The following is an 18,662-nucleotide window of genomic DNA, read 5'->3' on the forward strand; positions in this document are numbered from 1 at the left end:
GTGTTTGTGTGTCTAATTCCTGACCAATAACTGAAAGTTATTGCATTTTGTATTTGCTACAGCCACAGCCCAGTTGAAACAGGGCATGTTTACATATGGAGGTCAAACTTCACTGCAAACACACACACACACACACACACACCTCTTGCTTGCTGCTACAGGTTAGGGTAAAGTGCAGGTTCACACATCTCCCCCACTGCTCCACTGAATGCATGATAACATTCCTGGTGATGTGGCCCCGGTTTTCCTTTTTCAGAGGCGTAATCAATAGTCCACAATGTGTTTTATAATGTCATGTGAGCATGTGACATTTCACTGCCTGACAGCAGGGCTTGGGGAGGGGGTGATCGGACTGACTAGATAACTCGTCCGCCACAACAATCGAATAACGCATTGGCGAAATTAAATCAAAATCATTAGACTATTTCGACCGGACGGACAGTCACCTCAGTAGAGACGGTACAGAAAGCGACAGTGCCGTTTAACGTCCCGTCTCGCGCGCGCACACACACACACAAACACATACACACACGCTCACAAACACACGCACACACACATACACACCGACCCCCCGACATATCCACGCGCAGTCAGGACCGCCGCTGCGCGCCGGCTGGAAAACCGAAGCGAGCTGCAAAGCAAGCAGTCTGTGTGTTGGAAGTCGCGTGCTGCCTCGCCTGCACGGGAGTCCGCGAAAGAGGAGTGTACATGTCTGCATGCGTCTGACTGTGCACCAAAAAGAGAGGAACGCTGTGGATTGTTTGGCGTGGATGGGCGAAGGTAGAGGGATACACAACAACGCACAACACAACTGCCTCTTCCCATCTTGGACTCGGTGAAGCCGGTGAGTGCAGACGCTTTATGCGTTTTGCTCGTCAGGTCGTAATCTTCTTAAAACGGTACGGTCTAAATCAATCTGTTCACATTTCATGCAGCTGTTGAAAATCCCTTTATTGCCCTCATGAAGCAGTGCATCACTATCCGAAGCTGAAATTAAATAATTTCCGTCTCAGCCAAGCACAATGTCCTTGTCATTCGTAGGATCAATAGAGGGGTAGGAAGAGATGCGTGTGTGATGTTTGCTGTACCGGCAGTTTTCGGACACCCATGGGCAGCGATACACACGGAGGTTGCCGCGTGTTCCGACCAGTCTTAGTCAGGGGTTTGTTGGCCTGTTTGTGTAGGGACCTTGGTGGAGGAAAACTGTTTTTTTTTCAGGGCAGCTCGCTATTGACGTGCTAGCGGGGTCTATTTTGGATAGAAGAAAGCGCGAGCCGAGAGAGAGAGAACAGTGTCTCCCAGCCACCCTGTTGTCATGGTTACTGCACCGGGAGGCTGGGGGAATATGGCTGCGGCGAAAGCTTCAGCTGCTCTGTATGTGTGTGAGCTCGCGCGAAACACAAGGACTCCCTGTGTGTGTGTGTGTGTGTGAAAGAAAAGGGAAAACAGAAGAAGGAAGCTGTCAGGCCTAAACACCTTCCACTGACAATCTGGTGTTTCTACTAAGATGAGCAGGTTGGCACAGGTGCGAGGCTGCGCGTGGGGGAGTCTCTCCCCGCCAGCCGCTTTCATCTCAATTACAAGATTTAGCTCCCGCGCCCAGTACAATTTGACGCCGTTAACGACCTAGGAGGAGACAGGCAAGAGGAGACCAAGCTGGGCCAAAACGAGTACCTTCCCCTTAATGTTTATTTAGCGGTCTATTGTTAGCTCGAGCATGCCGAGTCAAGCTCCCGCTCCGGCAATTAATTCAGTTGAACTCCAGGCGTCAGACGAGCAGACAGGAGCGCGCTAGACATAGGAGTGGGATGTGTAAACGGTCGATTGGACCATTTTTCTCAGTCCAAAGCTGCGGTGCATTCAACAAGCGCACTGGTTACTTTTGTTTTGCCCCATCGATGCAGAAACATGGAAATCAATACACGACACCACACCGACATTGCCCCCCCTTTGTGATTTGGGTGAAGTAGTTGTAAGTGATGCTATGGCGCAACGCAATGCGACGTTTGACCTTGAAAGCCAAGGCTTTGACAGAACGAGGTGATTTAAGGGGTTCCCATTTTCACGGATGGATGCCCCGCACTCGCTTAAGGGGTGGTCTTCGTCTCTATTAAACAGTGTTGACATGTTAAGAAGACACCACGTCTCATCTCCCACGCCACACTCCCATTCTTCACACTGCCTATGAATCTCCCAGGCCATCATTCAACGTTTGTTCGTAGCATCATGTAAGGACTGGGCAATTACACCTCAATGAAATACATTATGAAAGCTTCACCTTACACCTGAGCTCTGTTTTTTTCTCTCTCGTGCTCTAGCTGTCTGCCAGTCAGTCTGTGTGCCATTCATTTACGTTCTCTGGGCTGTGATGTCTTGCAGCTGAAAAGGGTTAGTAGGTCAATGAGTCTACCATGCTGCTGGATGCATAGAGAATGTGACTGAGAGAGAGAGAGATGGTGTGGGTAAGGAGAGAAAAAGATGAGACAGACAGAGAGAGAGAGAGAGAGAGAGAGAGAGATGGTGTGGGTAAGGAGCGAGAGATGAGACCAACAGAAAGAGAGAGAGATTGAGAGATTGTGTGGGTAAGGAGAGAGAGATGAGACAGAGAAAGAGAGGCGCTGGAAGCAGGAAGATGAAGGATTCTCCTCTTTGCGTATGGAGCCCACATTAGATGAGTAACCAGACGGAGTGGACATCCATCTCATCCATCTCCTCCCCTCCCACCTGGGCACACTGAGCCGATCTGTGTCTATGTCTGTGCATCTGTCCATCTGTGTGTGTGTGTCTCTGTGCCCACACATGCACACATCTTTCTTTCGCTTTCTCTCTATCTCTCTCTCTTTGTATGTCATTCCTTTCTGCCTTACTCTGTGTGTCTGGTGGTCTATCTGATAGTCTGAGTCTGTCTCTGTGGATTCCCCCAGGTCTCTCTCATTCCCTTTGTCTCTCTCTCTCTCCCTCCCTCTCTCTCCCCCTCTCTTTTTCTCTTTGTCCTTCTCTCTCCCTGCTTATCCTTCCATATCTCTCCGAGGCTGCATGTTGATTTCGTCTCACTGGGGAGATGGTGCCTTGTTTTAATGTGATCAATAACGGAGCCTTGAGAAAGCTCTAGTGGCCCAGACTGAGGTGTGATGGAGGGAGACGCTGGTGAGAAAGAGGGAGTGGAGTGGGCAGGGGGTGGACAGACAGAAAGATAATACAGTCCAGAGCATTCACTGTTATGTCATCTTCCTCAGACCCTATTTATCATTGCAGTAAACTCCAAACATCACTGTACAACCATACGCCACTCAGCGCTGCATTTAGCAACCATACGCCACTCATGACTGCATTTAGCAACAAGACTCTATTTATCCCTGTATTTAACAACCAGACTATACTTACTGCCATTTAAGAACCAAGTTCTACTCATCATCACTTCTTCTAACATGTAGACATTTGTTGCCATTGCTTGCAACATTCAGACTGTAGTATTTAACCACTAATCATAACATACCTCAACTCTGCATTTGACAACCGGATTTAACAAGCCACTCCAGGCTCGATGATGTTTTATGCCCCCAACGTCGTCTTCCAGGTAGCGCTGCCACCGCTGACTTAAAGGCACCTAATCCTAAACCTAACCCCAACACTAACCCTAACCTTATGCCTAACCCTAGTGCCTTCAGGCAGTGCTGCACCAAGAAACCCACTCCAGACTCCTGACTGACCCCTACATTAACCACAACCACAACTCATCAAATCGCTTCATTTAACAACTAGACACCGCTAACCTCTGCATTTAGCATTCAGTGAAGCTCACCACTGCATGAAACAATCAAGCTCAACTCATCGGTCCATTTAACAGCCAGACTCTAGTCAGTGGTACAGTTATCAACCAGACTAAGCTCATCGCTGAATTTAATAACCAAGCTCCTCTTGTGGCACCACTGAACAGATGCATCTCAGCACCGCACAGTCAGACTGTGTCCTATCCACTGTTGCATTTAACAATTGAGCCAAACTCACCGCTTCATTTAACAGCTATACTAAACCTAAATAAATACTAAATCACAACAGTAAATAAAAGAGCTAATCCCGCACAGACTGGGGAGATGATGGGTGCGGGGGGGCATTAGGGAGCTCTACATCAAGTGGATTGGCATCTAATATCTGACCCTTGTTCTACAAAGCTGGTGGGTCTGTCAGACACACACACACACACACACACATACATATAAACACACATACACACATGGTTATTTGGCTATGGTGTTTGGCAGACGCTTGTCCAAAGCGACTTACTCTTGACATACATACAGTATGTACCCATTCATTCCTCAGCATGCAGAGTCAGAGACACACGACACACACATACACATATTAGCCTCCGAAAAGACTGGCTAAGATATACCTCTGAAAAGACTGGCTAAGAGTTTAATATACCGGTTTAAGTTTAATTTCATTGCTGCCTTAGACCCATTTTCAATCTCAACTGAGATTTGATAAGTGGCTTGGTATTAGCCAGGCTAACACACACACACACACACACACACACACACACACACACAAGTGGGTACAACACTCAACCCTTACACTTTATCCTCAAGTTTGGACATTCTTTATGACACAAATTCTGGTTTGGCTTGATCCTGTTATGGCCTGTGACTGCCTTGTCATGTCATGTGAGTCATGTGCCTGACAGCACCTTTCTCTTCACCCCAACTCATGACCTTGAAACGCACACACAGGTCAAACACCTTTGGCAGCCATTTTTTAAAAAGTGTAAGTGTGTGAGTGTATTGATGCAGGAGACTGAGTGCTTCTGAGTGGCCTCTGCTGCTGTGTGCAGGGCCGGGCCAGAGTGGAGCATCAACGGCTCCTCCAGTATGTCAGTCTGGGCCTGGAGCCCTCCTTCCTGGAAACCAGTGAAGCGTTTACACGGCTCTTTCTGTCGACCAGTGAGGGCTCAGAACTGCTCTTTCTGCCGACCAGTAAGGGCTCAGAACGGCTTTTTCTAACGACCAGTAAGGGCTAAGAACTGTTCTTTCTGTCAACCAGTAAGAGGTTTAGAACTGCTCTTTCTATCGACCATTAAGTGCTAAGAACTCCTCTTTCTATCGACCAGTAGGGGCTCAGAATGGCTTTTTCTGTTAAGGCCTAAGAACTGCTCAGTCTGTTGAACAGTAAAGCTTAGAACTGTTCCTTCTGTTAACCAGTAAAAGCTAAGAACTGTTGTTATAGTGAAGAAGTGTCCATGCTCTCTGGAAGCCATTTGGAGGCTGGGACCATTCTTTCCTGTTATCAGCTGATGCTCAGGAACTATTTCTTTCAGTCATTCCGAAATGGCCAGGAATGGATTTTGTTTCTAAACAATCAGCACCAGGAACTGTCCTATCTGTCCCTGTGAGGAACTAATCTCTAGGCTGCCAGGGACCACCCTCTCCATCAGCCAGTGAGGATAAGAACCCACTGATCCAATGAGGGTCAGGAGTGTGTTTATTTGTCTGACCTTTGACCCACATAAGTGTGAAGAGCCACTGTTGACATTACCAGGCTAGAGTAATGATACAATTGTAGGAACACAATACAGTGGAACATAAAAGAAAGACACTCAGATTACTGTGGGAGTTTTCATTCATTCATTCGTCTAATATTATTTTATTTCACTGCTGTCACTCCTTAGGGGTCTGGATAACGTGTCCATCACTCGTGATTGCAGAAGCAGTTTCTTTGAGATTCTTAGTGGGGGTCACACTTTACTTTCATTAAACTTAAGTGTAATCTTAAGTGTAGTCTTACCTGTTGAGCAATGCAGGTTTCATTACAATGTACCTCATGCACAAAATCACGCTAATGCATTTCTGCTGTCATTACATATCTTTAATCCTTTATTTTTTTATGCTATGCCAGTCTTACACTCATGTACACTCATGTACTCATGTAAATTAAACTAAATCCAACGCTAACTGAAGGTACCATATTGACAGCAGGGAGTTTCATTTACATTTTTCATTTAACATACCGGTATGCTTTTAAAGTGCAGATGTACAGTAGGCTCCTATTGGTGCGTGCGCTCCCTGACTTACGTAAGAATAAGCCCGTGCAAATGAATTATCAAGCACACAGTAGCTATGCCTAAAATAGAGTGCAATCACAAGGGAAGCCGGAATCAGTCTGAATTAGCAGTGATGTTAGAGCATTCCGATTCAGCCTGAGGTTATTACAGTCCCCCGATACATAAACACAGAATCAGAAGGCATCATCACGGAGGCCTTCTCATGAACAGGCTGGACATACAGTATTGACGTCATGCTGAAGTAGTGTGCCTATGATCGAAATGCAGAGTGTGTGGCCACTCTGAAGTATTTTAGTGTGAGGTTGGCAGGAGTGCTTAGTCTGGAGTTGTCTGTTGTGCTCAGGCTTTGATGAGTCTGCAGTCTTTCCTATGAAGCCTTCAATAGTGTACACTTTATAGCTGTAGTCTGTATGCTGTGGTGAGTGTGTGGTCTAAGTGTCCAGTCTTTGGTGTACGGTTATCTTGGGTAATGGAGAGGGAGTTTGATTGACAGGTGGTGTGAAGTCATTAAGGGAGATGGAGAATGCTAAAGAGCCCTGGCGTTATGCTGACAGTAGTGCAGCTCATTCACTTAGTCAAATTGTCACACATACACCATTCACGCAAACACACACACACAAACACGCAAACACACACACACAAACATGCAAACACACACACACACACACACACACACACACACACACACACACACACACACACGTAAACACACACACACACAGGCAAGCATGCACTTGAGTGTAGGCCTAAAGCACGGAACATATATGTGCACTCATGAACATGCATGCACACCTACACATGCAAAGCACAAGTGAGGTGAACTAAAACTCAAATAAGAAGACTTCCAACACACACACACATGCACACACACACAGTGCAATCATGTGTCAGAGCATTGTGTTGACTACTCTCCTGCAGCTGTGACTACACAGCAGTAGGACTACTACCTTTCATCTCTCTCTCACACACACTCACACACACTCACACACACACACTAGCATCCAGGTGCACATGTTCACACAGTCACATGTGTGTAGGCATGCCTCCCAAATGCATTGCAAAAGAAAGAGCACGTCAATTCACTTAACCGCTCAAACAGTGTTGTGTGACAGTGCGGTTAGAAAATAATGTGGGTACGAAGCATGCATGTAGGAAATGTGGGTAGAAGCATACATGTAGGGAAATAGTGCTAAATATTGTAGATATATGTGTCTCATATCATGTGTAGAAGCATGCATTTAGTCCTTTGCTAGCCTGTCCCATTTCTTTACCCTCAGTAGATGTATAATATAATCATGTGCAGTATAAGTAATGGGATAGGCTAACAGGACTAGGGAGGTAGAGATGGTGAAATGAGATGGGGAAAGGGACATTGTGTGATGTCGATTAGTCTTCATAGTCTTCAGTCTTCATGTTACTGTGGGGTTTCTTGGTTGATTGAAATTCTAATGTATTCCACAAGCATATGGCCTATGATATGATATGATATGATATGATATGATATGATCACATATGCATATGTGTGTGTGAGTGCATTAGTCTCTTTGAGTGTTGGTGCATGGGGTGAAAGGGCAACTGTGTGTGTGTTTGTGTGTGTGTGGTACCACTCTAAAACGCTGTACATGCACAGAAAACTGACACATAAGCACACACACAAACACTCACAATCTCTCAGGAGATTTCCCATTGAAAAATCTCTGTCTCAGTGTAACTGTCCACTTACAGACACATACAAACTGGCTGCCCCCCTCCACACACACACACACACACACACACACACACACACACACACACACACATAAAGAGAATGATTGAAGAGGCAAACGCATGGTGTTTTCTTACACCCATGTGCACTAATAAACTCACAGAAAACACATCACATATGTAATTTTCCACTACAAAAGATGCATCATGTTTCTCATCTGGGCTTCACCAAGCTGGTGGACTTGTATGCTTATTGATTGACACACACACACACACACACACACACACACACACACACACACACACACACACACACACACACACACACACACACACACACACACAGAGGGATAGCAGGGGAATTTGACACATCAGAGATGAGAGTGATGCTCTGTGGAGGATTACCATCTCAAACACGCCTTTAGTGTCCTCTACATCAATCCCTCTCTCCTTCTTTCCCCTTCCCCTCTCTCTCCCTCCTCCTCAATCCCTCTCTCCCTCAGACCTCCCCCTCTCCTTTCCACCCACCCCCTTGTCTCTCCCTTCATCTTGGACACATCTGTGTATCACACACACACACACACACACTTCTTTCTGTCACATGCTGTCTCCTGTTCACTTCACACCACTGCTTTGTAGCCAATCATATGGCAGGAGTGCTTGTTAAAACACAACAAAAGCCTTGCAGCCCAGTGAGTGCAGGAATGGTTTGGTCTGAAGGCTCATCAAAGGACTTTGTTTACAAAGTTGTTTCTGGATGTATGTTTACCATTTGCTTGCTAGTTCTGTGAGACTGTGTTAGCATTGAATGGACAGAGATGCTAGCATCTGTGAGACTGTGTTAACCTTGAATGGACAGAGAGCTTCTGTGAGACTGTGTTAGCCTTGAATGGACAGAGATGCTAGTTTCTGTGTGATGAGTGCAATGAAACAAACAAATCAATAGTCAATAAATAAATACTAATAATGATAATAATAATAATAATAATAATAATAATAATACATTAACAGTATTGTTATATATATTTTCTGTCTATATCCATCTATCTATCTATCTATCTATCTATCTATCTATCTGTATGTATGTCTGTCTGTCTGTCTGTCTACAACATGATTGGCTGGATTATGCTTTACAGTGATATGATTGGTGCACTCACACATGTATAAATAAGAAGGGTTTGATTGGACATGTGTTGTAGTCATATCAGTCTTAATTCACATTGGTTGCAGCCGATTGGTAACGGTCAATCAGACCATTGGTAAGTATCCTAGTTTTTGTTATGGCACACTGAACCATATCCAGTATTCATACCTCACTTCCTGTTCCTGCACCCCCCCCCCTCCCCACAGGCCTATCTGTTGCCCCCATCCCATAGAGACGGTCGTCTAGGCGACCACAGCACTGAAGGGGCGGGCTGCCGCTGGACTGGAATACGTGGGCACTATGACCCAGGAGGGCCAGAGTGACCCACCGGTGCTGGAGACCCCCGCAGAGGCTGAGCTGAACCCGAGCCTGGCCCAGGAGAGAGAGCCTGAACCGGGCCACAAGGATCCGAGCGCTGGGGAGGAGGCTGGATCTCCACCAGCTGAGTCACCCAGTCCAGACACAGGGGCTGATGGGACTGTGGAGGACTGCACGGCAGAGGGGGAGAGAGAGGGTGAGAGCGGACGAAAGGAAGAGGAGGATAAGGTGATGAATGGAGGAGAGGAGGAGCAAGAGGAGAGAGGAGAGGAAGAGGAGAGAGGAGAGGAAGAGGCAGAAAAGGACAAGGAAGAGGAGGAGAGCAGGTGTGCAGACCCAGAGACAGACGCTGTAGAAGAACACACTGACCAGCCGGACACACACACAGATGAGCCCGCAAAGAGGTTAGTGCTACCATGGCAACGGCAGTCCAGGAAATGTCACAATAGGATTAAATGCCAGACACAGAACTGCTGAATATGATTTAATATCTTTATTCTGACAGCCTATATGTGTATGTGTGACACGTATCGTGTGTGTTCTTATTATGTCTGATAAGTGTGTATGCGTGTGTGTGTGTGTGTGTGTGTGTGTGTGTGTGTGTGTGTGTGTGTGTATGTGTGTGTGTGTGTGTGTGTGTGTGTATGTGTGTGTCACATTTGGAGCTAGCTTCCGGAACACAGGCAGGAGAATGTTGTGGAGTATTTTAGGCTCAGCATGCAGCTGAGCTGTCCTCATTGGTGCTCCGGTGGGACTGTGTGCGTGCATGTGTGTGTGTGTGTGTGTATTGTGTGTGTGTGTGTGTGTGTGTGTGTGTGTGTGTGTGTGTGTGTGTGTGTGTGTGTGTGTGTATGTGCGTGTGTGTCACAGAGAGGAAACATGTATAGGTGCGTGTGTGTATGTGTGTCTGTGTATGTGTGTGTGGTGGTGTGTGTGTGTGTGTGTGTGTGTGTGTGTGTGTGTGTGTGTGTGTGTCTGTGTGTGTCACAGAGAGGAAACATGTATAGGTGTGTGTGTGTGTGTGTGTGTGTGTGTGTGTGTGTGTGTGTGTGTGATTAAGTATGTGTTTGTAAGAGCAGGAATGTATAGGGAAAATACTTGGCAGACTGCAGCAGCTCTGTACTTAAGTAGTGAGCTGGATTGTGTGTGAACGTGTGTGTAGAGGTCCTCTGTGTGTAAGTGTGTGTGTGTGATAGAGAGTATTTTTGTGGCAGTAGGCATTTAGAATTGAGATTAGTGCATGTGTGTTGGTGTGTAACAGTTACAATAAGGATTACTGTGTGTGTGTGTGTGTGTGTGTGTGTGTGTGTGTGTGTGTGTGTGTGTCAGTGAGAGAGAGCATTGCAGTTGGATTGTATTTAATATGCTTTGTGTCTGTGTATATAGGAAGGTTTGTTGAAGTACCATGTTTTGGATTTCTGCGTATGCCTATGTGTTTTTAGCAATGTGTGTGTGTGTGTGTGTGCGTGCAAGTGTGTGTGCGTGTGTGCGCATATGTGTCCGTACGTGTGTGTGTTTGTGTGTGTGTGCATGCACACGTGTGTAAGTGTGTGTATGTGTTTGTGTGTGTGTGCATGCTCATATGTGTGTGTATTTCGGTGTGTATTTGTGTTTGAGCATTATGTTGTGGATTATTGTATGTAATCCTGTCGTTTCCATGACAACGCAGCGCTGCGAACAGGATGATGGACGAGGTCAGTCGGACAGAAGGAGAAGAGGAGGAGAAAAAAGAGGAGGAGAAGGAAGAGTGTGACACCTTCAGCGCCACATTTGAGTGCTCTGTGGAGGACGCTGACACAGAGGTGGAGGACGAAGAGGAGGAGGAGGGAGGAGGAAGAGAAGAACAGAGCAGAGCAGTAGAAGGAGAGAGGAAGGTGGAGGAGGAGGAGGAAGAGGAGGAAGGCGGAGGAGAGGAGGGGACAGAACACCCGAACCAGGACACTTTCAGCTCGGCTTTTGAACTCATTGTGGAGCAGGTATCCGGGGCAACGGAGGAGGAGGAGGAGGATGGAGAGGTGCGGGAGAGAAGAGTGAGTGTGAGAGAGGGGGATGAGGAGGACGAGTGTGATGGCGGAAACGACGAGGAGTGCTCGCGCGACGCGCAGGACGGCTTCAGCTCCACCTTCGAGCGCATCGTGGAGTCGGAGCTGCTGAGGGGCGGCACCTGCTACAGCTCGCTGGACTCGCTGGACGTGCTGTCGCTGACCGACGAGACGGACAGCTGCGTGAGCTTCGACGCGCCGCTCACGCCGCTGATCCAGCAGAGGGCGCTGGTGGGGCCGGAGCCGCCCGAGCTGGAGCTGGAGCCCGTCCAGGAGGGAGAGGGGGAGGAGGGGGAGGGAGAGGAAGGGGAGGAAAGAGGGATGACAGTGCGGGCCAACGGAGGAGGGGGGCGGGAGTCCGCTCCGGACCACCATTCCGGGAAGCCGCTCGGAAAACGTGCTGAGCCAGCGAGCCATTCCCAACGGATTCCACGCAGACACACACAGCAATGGGGACAGCGCAGGCATCCCCACCTCCATGAGGTAAGACTGTGTGTGTGTGGGTGAGTGTGGGTGTGGGTGTGTGTGTTTAAAACCTCTGTACCAGACAATACACTAGGACACAATACACTGGGACACAACAGACAATACACTGGGACACAACAGAAAAATCACACACACACACACACACACACACACACACACACACACACACACAAACAGATACAAATACACACATGCAAACATGAAAATACTCACATGAGTACACAAAGTATCCAAGCTTGTCCAGCAGAGGGCGTACGCTCTACATTTGATGGTCAGCAGTCTGGTTCACAAACACAAAAGCAGCACATGACCCTTTGGCTGTCCCATACACACTCTAGGAGTCTCCTCTTGACTTTGTGTTGATCATGTTATCTATTCTGGGTAGAGAAGCACAGTCCAGCTGAACTAGCCAACCTCCAGCATCGGGAGATGAGGGTGCTAGCAACAAGGCTAGAGCCCCTGGGTGCTAGTGGCCGTCACTACCATGTCTATTATGGTGCCGGAGAAGTGTACTGCACCCACGGGTTACCATGACAATCGCATCCTTCTTAATGAAAACAAAGTATAAAGTAGCGGCATCCTTTACTCAGTGGGTACCCCAAAGTCAATTTGTAGGGAACCCTTTGCCTACTTGTTTGGCCTCACCAATTACCAACATACATTAGAGAGGTACAGGTGATGAGTACATTTGGATTTGGATTGGTGCCTGATTGGTGCCTCATGAACCCCCCTTCCTCTTATTTCTCTCTTTCTCTCTCTTTCTTCCTCTCTCTCCCTCTCTCTCAATTTCAAGTTTCAATTTTTATGCATGTACAGACATTCATTTAGATAAAAGTTATCTCTCTCTCCCTCCCTCTCTCTCTCTCTTTCCCTCTCTCTCTCTCTCTCTCTCCCTCCCTCTCTCTCTCTTTCCCTCTCTCTCTCTCTCTCTCTCCCTCTCTCCCTCTCTGTCTCAGCAGATGTTGTGTTTTTTTTCTCTTTTTTAAAGACTCTGGGCTTCCTCTCCCCCACTGGGCCCTGAATGAGGCATTGTTTTAGTCATGACATCATCACTCTCTAGCCTGCCTTCCTCTTTCACAGCCAGAGCATGAATACACACTCACACACTCATGCATGTGTGTGTGTGTGTGTGAGAGAGAGAGAGAGAGAGAGAGAGGGAGAGAGACATAGTCTTACTGCATGTATGCATCTAACAGATGTAAACAAACAGACACACACACACACACACACACACACACACACACACACACACACACACACACACACACACACATAAACGCTGTACATAAAAATGTACACTGAGTCCCATGAAAGCGCACTATACAGCACATGTATGCAGCACAACACTGCAGCCCTGGGCCTTTCAGCATGACCATACCCCTGCATTCCTCATCAAATCCCCTACTGAGTTACCGACATGCACACACACATACACACACACACACACACACACACACACACACACACACAGATGTGTTTTTCATTGACCTCTATGGCATCCATTAATCTGGAGAACATTAAACTCTGTGTGCATGTGTGTGTGTGTATGTGTGTGTGTGTGTGTGTGTGTGTGTGTGTGTGTGTGTGTGTGTGTGTGTGTGTGTGTGTGTGTGTTCTGTGATCATAGAGAAGTTGTTTACAGGAACAACATGTGTTTACTAAACTAGACTCCTCCTGCATCCCCCAGAAAATCACACACACACACACACACACACACACACACACACACACACACACACACACACACACACACACACATACTCCCTGCTTAGATTTGGCATGCAGGCCAAGCTTATAAAAAGCTACATCCTCCATTCTATACTCTGTCACAGTAGACTCATTCACTCAGATTCTCTTCACTTTCCCTCTCCCCTCTTCATCGTCCCTCTGCAAAAAAAAACAAGCCCCCCCACCTCAACCCCTCCTCTTCCTCCCTACCCCCACCCATCCCCCACACCCCAAAACTGACTGTCCTCTTAGGGTGAGTCTTTTCAAGCCCATACTTATCCCAGTAGGACAGTGCAAAGCCTCTCTCTCACTTTTGCTCCCGCTCTGTCTCTCTCTCTCTCTCTCTCTCTCTCTCTCACACACACACACACACACACACACACACACACACACACACACACACACACACACACACACACACACTTGCTTTCAGACATGTCCTCCGCAGCATATGCGGATCTTTGTCCTCCTGCATGCTGATTCAGTCAGTCCTTTCTGGTGAAGGTGGTTTGGAGAGGAGCAAGAAACAGAATTACAGTGATCATATCCCTCTCCATCCTTCTCTCTTTCTCTCTCTATCTCTCTTTTTGTCTCTCTCTCTCTCACTCTCTCCCTCCCTCCTGTCTCTTCTCTTCTCCCCTGCTGGTAATCCTCTCAACTTCAGAGGGGCTCATGCGTGTGTGTGTGTGTGTGTGTTCATGGATGTGTGTGTGTGTGTGTGTGTGTGTGTGTGTGTGTGTGTGTGTGTGTGTGTGTGTGTGCATGCATGTGTGTGCATGTGTGTGTGTGTGTGTGTGTGTGTGTGTGTGTGTGTGTGTGTGTGTGTGTCTGTCTGTCTTCGCCCCTAGTCTGATATTTACTCACCAGAGGCAGGGATCACAGAGCTGTTCCAGCATCAGACATCTGAGAGACATGAATCAAGCAGATCACACACACACACACAGACATGCGGGCACACACACACACACACACACACACACACACACACACACACACACACACACATGTATGCATGATGAACCTAACAGATAAGGGAACTGGAAACATTCAAGACCATGCCAGGATGTGTCATACCATAGTGATAGAAATCTGCTACTGTGTGTGTGTGTGTGTGTGTGTGTGTGAGAGAGAGAGAGCAGTGCATGGAGCAGTTCTGTATTATATTTGCTGGGCTGTGTGTGTAGGCTATACTGTCCTTTTTAATCAAATTACATTTAAGACTGACAAAACAATAACTTATTTGGTCAATTCACATCGTATAAAACACATATGATCCATGAATACTCTCCACAGTGCGAGGCCACCTGCACACTAGGTGTTATATTAACTGGACCGGACAGATTGAGGTTTTATGTCACCGCTGGTGGCGGACAGTGGTGTACAGCGGTGTAGATTTCTGGCACGCCGCCAGCTGTGCTCTTAAAACGGCGGAAATATGTCGTACTCTCCAGGACAATTCTCCGCCCCCTTCCCCTGCTTGCAGGGGTTTGGGAACGCGAAGGGAAATCGCGAAACTACCCGACAGCCAGCTTCGGGCGTGCGTGCCTTTGACGCCGGGCTCTTGCCCCGTTCAGATAGTGTTCAATTGTCTCACATGTAAGAAGGCATTGCGCCTCGATTTACGAGGTAAAACCTAGGGATGAGATGATAGCGGCGTTCGTCTCGGCATATGACGCCGGGAAAAAGTTAGTTCATTAGGAAAGAACCTGATTACTTAAACTGCTTGTTGGGGGAAAACTACAGCCGAAGGCGAATGGGGTCAGGAGGAACGCCTCAGCGGATGTCGCTCAGTCCGCGAGACTGAGTGACCGTGACGGCGGGAATATGTGGAAAGAGGAATATGATCATCACTTCGACTTTCTGCTGGAACTTCTGTGAGTTCTTAGAGTTCTGTCACGCACACTATTTCAAATTTATAAGGAAATAACTTATTTAAACATGTTTTTTTTTATTATTATTTTACTCGTGTTGAATTGTAATGGGATGCTTCCCCATATTAGATATTAGACCAGTAGGCTAGGGTAGACTATAGACTATAACATAATCCTGAACAAACTTGTGTCATGGATTGTGTGTAACATGTGACTTGTTTACTTCATGCTATGGCCAGCGGGCTGCTGAGATGACATGCACACACAGATGCATATGCACACATACACATACTCACACGCACACACACACACACACACACACACACACACACACACACACACATTTTGAGCAGTGTGACAGTTGACAACTTTATGTGTGTGTGTGTGATATGACTAATTGTTTTATATGATTTTGTTGGCTAACTATAAGTTGCTGGGTTGCCAGTAGAGAACATGAGCTGTGGAAATGTTTTAACTGTATGAAATACATATGAGCTGGCAGATAGGCAACACACACACACACACACACACACACAAACACACACTCACCAAAGAGTGTGGCAGTTGACAACCGTGTGTGTGCGTGTGTGAGTGTGTGTGTGTGTGTGTGTGTGTGTGTGTGTGTGTGTGTGTGTGTGTCTGTGTGTGTGATTTGTTGTATCATTTTGTTGGATAACTATAAATCGCTGAGTTGTCTGTCATGTAACATGAGCTGTGAAAACTGAATTAAATACATGTAAGCTGACAGAAATGACACACACACAAACACACACACACATACACACACACACACACACACACACACACACACACACTGGCATTCTAACACATTCAAGTTCAGAGAGATTTTGTATGATGGCAGCTCACCTCAGTCTCCACACCCCTGCATGACACACCCCTTTGAGCAAGACTTAGACACGCGACTGAGAGAGAGCAAGAGAGAGCAAGTAGGCATGCAGAAGAAAGGAATAAAACGACAGAGGGAGGGTTTTGTCAGGCAGAGGAAAAGAAAGATAGAAAGAGAGAGAGGAGAACAGAGGAGATAAAGCATTGAACTGTGTGGGAAAGAGGGATGTAGAAAAAAAAAAAAAGATAGAGTGGGTGCGTTAAAGTAAGGAGAGTTGTCAGGAGGAAGAGGGAGGGAGAGAAGAGGAGAGAGAGAGAGAGAGAGAGAGAGGGATGAGGAGAGATTACCTATGAGTCATAGACAAGCAGTCTCATGTCTCTGCTGCCGACTTTATGAGTGTGTGCGCGGAGGTAGGAACCTGGTGCTACACGCACATGCACACACACACACACACACACACACACACACACACACACACACACACTCTTAACATCAATGTAGGTCATCATCAGATAGGGGCCTTCGTCCTCGTCTACCTCAGTGCGTCTTACCTAACACCAGGCACAAGCATCTATTCACTCTCTCCATGGAAACCATTTACTCTGATCAATCACTCTGAAACCGATCAATTGGTCGTTATTGATCGGATGGGGAGGGCTTGCTCCACTGGTATTGATCTCCTCACTGTGTAATGATCCGATATCTCCATTTACAGGTGTTATGAGGCTGATGGGTGGGCTTTATAATGCTCTAAAATGATTGGCCATGAATCACAAAGACAGAAACCCTTGATTGCACAATTATTAACTTGCAGTAGAAAGACCTTTGCACTGGTTGGGTTGCATTCATGCAGAACAAACAGATCAACAATTACTCATAAGGTATGTGTATGAGTTATTTTCATCCTCATGTAGTTTAATGATTTCAGATTTTTGTGACTTATACAGCCTAGACCAGACATCCTGACACACACACACACACACACACACACACACACACACACACACACACACACTGTAGACACTTATACTATACTACTATACCTCTATACTATATTTCTCTTGCTTTCTCTATTTCTCTTGCAACCTCTCTCTCTCCTCCTTGCTGAGGACACTGGGTTCCGTGGCTGCCATGGTAACGCCCATGCTAATGGCATCTTATTGAGTTGAAGTGTAATGTAATTGGTGTAATCACATCAAGACAAAAATCTGACTCATCCTCCCAGAATCCCCGGCGCATGTAGCATAGTGGTGGTTTGTCCAGATGAAAGACTTGGTATTCATGAGCAAGGTGGACCACACACACAAACACACACACACACACACACACACACACACACACACACATTTCTGTCTTTTGTTTCATTTAGCTTGTGTGCAGAACCTTTTGGTATTGGTAAATGGTTTGTTAGCAACAGCAGGGATGGAGGGAGGGGAGGTTGGTGCTGGTTATATGAAAGGACCTCGTAGATGTGTTTAGACACATACAATTCTCTCCTGATTTTCACCAGCCCAAACGTGTGTGTGTGTGTGTGTGTGTGTGTGTGTGTGTGTGTGTTTTTGTGTGTGTATGTGTGTGTGAGTGTGTGTGTGTGTGAGTGTTGATGGAGAGATATTGGAAGTGTGTGTGGGGAACCTGCTGCCTGCTCTGGCCCCGTGCTGATGGTATGCATGATTGGGGATCATCTTAATCCAGTTACCAAGACATTCATTCTCTCCCACACACACACGTTCACTACATGCTCACACACAGGAATACACTCTTGACATTGATTCACACTGTTGTTATTTTGCTTTCAGAGGTGCATTAAATGAAAATGCTTTTGGTCAGAGTCAGATATAGAAATGTGTGTGAGTGTTAGGATGATTATTTTTTCAATTTTTAAATGTTTCCAGGTGTATGTGTGTTTATCCTGAATGCTTTGGCCCTTGTTTTGGCATGCTTGACATAATTTGGCCCTTGGGCCAAACGATCTAGGAAACCCTGCTTAACTGCTCACACACAGGAATACATTCCTCCACTCCTAACCACACACGCTCGCTAGACGCTCACACACATGAACACCCCCCTCCTCTCTCACCACACACACGCACACATGAGAGAGACACATTCACATACCAGTGGATCAGAGCTCATTGTGTTAATCTGCTACTTTGGAATGGGCATTAAGTGTATCAGTTACTGAGTGTGGCACCAGACACCGCGTAATTTACTTAAGATATTATCTACACATCTTTGCTGTGTGCTCACACACACACACACACACACACACACACACACACACACATATGTTCATGCACTCACACAAACCAAAAGGCAAAAGAGCCCACACACTTCACACCTCACCTGTGAATACACGCATAGACACACACACACATACACCACTCACACACACACACACAAACAACCACACACACACACACACACAAACACACATGCACCAGTCACATACATAGCATGTGGG

General features: G+C 46.7%; 1 protein-coding gene across 1 annotated transcript in view; it reads left to right on the forward strand.

The window, feature by feature from the left end:
• The first annotated feature begins 347 nt into the window (after positions 1–347).
• The window catches only part of psd2 (pleckstrin and Sec7 domain containing 2), a 30,895-nt gene continuing 12,580 nt past the window's right edge, over positions 348–18,662 (forward strand). The window contains 4 exon segments of the mRNA XM_048263480.1: positions 348–844; positions 9,113–9,628; positions 10,894–11,613; positions 11,615–11,749. Coding sequence (XP_048119437.1) covers positions 9,207–9,628; positions 10,894–11,613; positions 11,615–11,749 — 1,277 coding nt within the window. The 5' untranslated portion in view covers positions 348–844; positions 9,113–9,206.

Source organism: Alosa alosa, chromosome 14, assembly GCF_017589495.1.
Source record: "Alosa alosa isolate M-15738 ecotype Scorff River chromosome 14, AALO_Geno_1.1, whole genome shotgun sequence".
NCBI classification, from domain to species: Eukaryota; Metazoa; Chordata; class Actinopteri; order Clupeiformes; family Clupeidae; genus Alosa; species Alosa alosa.